The sequence below is a fragment of the Gavialis gangeticus genome, unplaced genomic scaffold, assembly GCF_001723915.1.
Source record: "Gavialis gangeticus isolate Ggan-Ray unplaced genomic scaffold, GavGan_comp1, whole genome shotgun sequence".
Lineage (NCBI taxonomy): Eukaryota > Metazoa > Chordata > Crocodylia > Gavialidae > Gavialis > Gavialis gangeticus.
In genome coordinates, this window is record NW_017728980.1 from 13046983 (window position 1) to 13050525 (window position 3543).

Here is a 3543-nt window from a genome sequence, read left to right on the forward strand (position 1 = left end):
GATGCTTGGAGATCCCCAGCGGTGAGGCATGGCGGGTGCGGGTCAGCCTGCCCTCCACCGTGCCCCCTGTGCCAGCGGCAGGCAGCGCGCCGCACGGTCGCTCCAGCCAGCGAGTGTGCCAGCCCCGCCCTGGCACCCGGCCAAGCGTGCCGAAATCCCGCCCAGCCGCGCCGGGGAAGGGTTTTGAATCAGGGTCGTTGCCTTGGTGACCGGAGACTCTCGGAGCCATGTGAGCCGCTGTCCTGAAAGTGTGGGGAAGCGAGTGGAGGGCGCACAGGACTGTCCAGGGGCTCCCCTGGCACCAGGTAATGTCCCCTGGCCCCTTGGAGGCCAGCCAGAGCCCGGGCCTGGGAGCCCTGCCCCTGCCCCACGCCAGCTGCTGCCCCTTTGCATGGAGCTGCACCAGAAAAAAACTTTCTTCCCAGTTGCAGCCCAGTGGGTGCCCGGGTGTGCCCCCCTGCATCTCACCTGGGGTCTGTTGGGAAGTGGGAGTGGCGGGGGGGGTGCTCTTGAGAGCAGTGCTTGGGACCCACCAGGCTCTTAAGTTGGGGGCAGGGGGTGGGGAGCTGGCCAAGCGGGTGCCCTGGGCACCCCGGCTTGCATGGGGCAGTGCATCTGCCTTCAGGGCACTGTCAGCTACGTGTCCCGGCTCACAGACACTAATGGGACTCCAAACTCCTGGGTGCTGTTGCTAGCTCTGCTACTGACTCATTGGCTGGCCTTGGGCATGGCACTTACCCCACCCTGTGTGCAAACGTGACTGCCTGCCTGTAGTGGGCACTTCCAGCCATGGGTGTGATGCCGCCCGGGGGGCATCTCCCCCCCGCCCCATCCATCCCACAGGTGCCCAGAAGTGAGGCTGGCACCACTGGCTGGCACCAGGAGTCTTGGCCTGGCGTCTTTACTCTCCTGTGCTGCCTCCAGCTAGTCCAGTAACACCCTTCCCCCCTCCCATCCCAGAGCTCTTGAATTGGGTCAGGTCTCCCCCCACCCCCAGCACTTTCTTGCAGCAGCCTGGAGCAGAGCTGGCAGCTCCTGAAGAGCCCCAGCCTCTGCCTCTGAAGTACCAGGGTCCCGAGGCCGGCAGGGGAGGGGGCATTCCCGTGCCCAGCCGCTCCAACAGGGCATCCCGTAGGCATTGCAGCAGCGGGCTCTAGCTGGAAGCGCGCTTGCGGGGCTGAATTATTGATGGGGCAGCAGCCTCCCCAGGCAGATCGGGTGCAGCGTGGATGGGAGCAAGTGGCAGGGCTTTCCTGTGGCCCTGATCCTTAGTCTTCCCACGGTTTCCCATCGCCCTTCCTTCTCCCTGCACCCCAGCAGCGCCCGTTGTGCAGGCCCAGGCTACACCTTGCTCCTCTCCACAGCGCAGGGGGCAGCCCCGGTGCATGGATAGCTGGGGGGCACCAATCCCTCTCCCGGCCTGGCTCACTCGCAGCAGCCCTGGCGATGCTTGAGAGATGCATTCCCCTTCATCTTCCCAGGGCTACGTGGGCCTCAGTGTCAGTGCCCCCATCCTGCCCGGTCAGAGGGCCAAGCCCCTGTCTCCTGCCCACCTTGCAGTGACAGGGAGCGGCGGGGCAGGGACAGGACCTGGCCCCAGGGGCGCTGTGGGCGGGCAGGTGCAAATGGGAGATGAGGGTGGAGAAAGCCCACAATCTGTATCAGATGTGGGCTTCTCTGACACTGATTTGCCTTGTGTCCCTTGTCAAGTCCCTTTCCCATCCCCACCCTAATTCCTCCCCTGTGAAACAGGGTCCTGGGAACTTAGTCCAGCAGGGACCTGTGAGCCTGGACTCCCAGGTCCAGTCCTTTGCTCTGTTGTCTTCCTCTGACCTCTCAGTGGGGCAGGAGGGGGTCCGGCTCCCGGTCTCTGCTGCACGTGCCAGCCAGGCTGTGGGGGGAGGGGGGGGACTTCTGGGGCCATGCTCCGTCCTCTGGCAACCGAGCTGAGACTGTACAGACCCATTCTCCATGTGGCTGCAAGATGGGCAGGGCTTTCGGGCCTTCCAAGCCCCCCGGACACCCCTCCAGTCCCTGGGCCCGGGATCCAGTTCCTTTCTGCCCACCACATGCCACTGACTGCCCCCGGGAAGGTGGGGAGGACAGACAGACCCCTGCCAGGCCATGGCTCCCTCCCAGGGGCTGGGGGAGCAGGTTTTGGTGAGGCAGGTGGCAGGCGGTGCTGGAGCCTGTCCCCCAGCAGGCGTAGGCAGAGGGCTCCTTCCCTCTGGGTCCCCCCTGGGCATGGGGAGATGCCCTTTTCCAGCCTCTAACCCCTCTCTCTGGGCTCTCCTCCCACAGTCGATGCTGCCAGTGGTGCTCACCCAGCCCCGGCCACCAGGATGTCCCAGCTCTCCTCCACCCTGAAGCGCTACGTGGACTCGTCCCGCTACGCGGAGACCACCTACAGCAAGACCCCCAGCTATGGCTCCTACTCCTATGGCTCCAACCTTACCACCTCCTACCCAGACAAGGACAAAATTGGCTTCAAAACTGGCCCCACTGGCACCTACATGGTCCCTAGCCATCTCCGTGCCGCGGGCACCTCCCCGACCAGCTATGACCCGGGCCGGCTGGCCCTGCACCCTGACCCCAGCATCCGGCTGAATTTGGGCTACAGGCATGTGCCAGGGCGACCAGTGGGTACCAGCGGCCTAAATGGGGGATCCTGCTACTCCTATGCCGGCTCGCCCAGCAGCCCTGCCAGCTATGTCCCAGCGCCGGCCTCCCTGAGCCGCAAGAAGTCCAGCAGCCACTCGGACCTGGCGCGGGAGTTTGCAGGGCTGCACACGTCTGACTCGTACCGAGTGGACTCGCCTGCCCGCAGCCCCCTCGTCGCCCGCAACCGGCCGGAGCTGTGCGCCCTGCAGAGTCTCTACCAGGCCGCCAGCCGCTCGGAGTACGTTCAGGAGTACCTGCAGTCCTACAGCCGCAAGGGCGGCCGCCCCCTCGCCAGCCCCCACCCCTCGGCCCAGGAGGTTATCACGCCCACCCTGCGCACCCCCAGCCGCTGCTCCGGCCAGCCCTGGGAGCGCAGCCAGAGCCGCACCGACTCGCCGGCCAGGGATGCCTCAGTAAGTGTCGCGTCTCGGCCCGGGAGGTGGAAGGCGTCGGTGCCTGGTTTGGGGTGGGGGTGGTTGAACCGAGATTCAGGTCAGCAGCAGCGAGCAAATGAGCACGGTAGTGTTGTGTAGTGGTTAGAGCAACAGCGAAAGAGGCTGGACACCTGGGCTCTGCTCCCATGTCTTAAGTGGAGCTTGGTGCTCTGGAGCAGAGGGCAGGCGGCAGGATGCCTGGGTCCCATCTCACCGTGGACCTCGCCAGTGCCTGACCTGCAGAGCTGCAGCCGCTGGAGCTGGGTGACCACTGTGGCGGGGCCAGAGATCCCACCTCAGGAACACAGCTGGGTATTCGTATCCCTCCGCTGTTTCCACCACGTGAGGCGGGCCAGTAGGGGGTGCTCCTGCGTTGAGCCACCCACCTCCCTGCGCCCGACCACCTTCCAGGCTCCGAATGCCTCCCTAGGGGCGCCTTATGTCCGGC

General features: G+C 65.6%; 1 protein-coding gene across 4 annotated transcripts in view; it reads left to right on the plus strand.

Moving 5' to 3' along the window:
• USP2 (ubiquitin specific peptidase 2) overlaps positions 1-3543 on the plus strand; it is a 28228-nt gene that overhangs the window by 8667 nt on the left and 16018 nt on the right. For 3 of the 4 annotated variants that reach the window (XM_019510208.1, XM_019510201.1, XM_019510186.1), the window contains exon 2: positions 2302-3074. In XM_019510208.1, the coding sequence (XP_019365753.1) occupies positions 2343-3074 (732 nt within the window). In that variant the 5' untranslated portion in view covers positions 2302-2342. Of the gene's footprint in view, positions 1-209; positions 306-2301; positions 3075-3543 lie in introns of those variants that run through there. The other variant, XM_019510195.1, reaches the window with a different exon arrangement.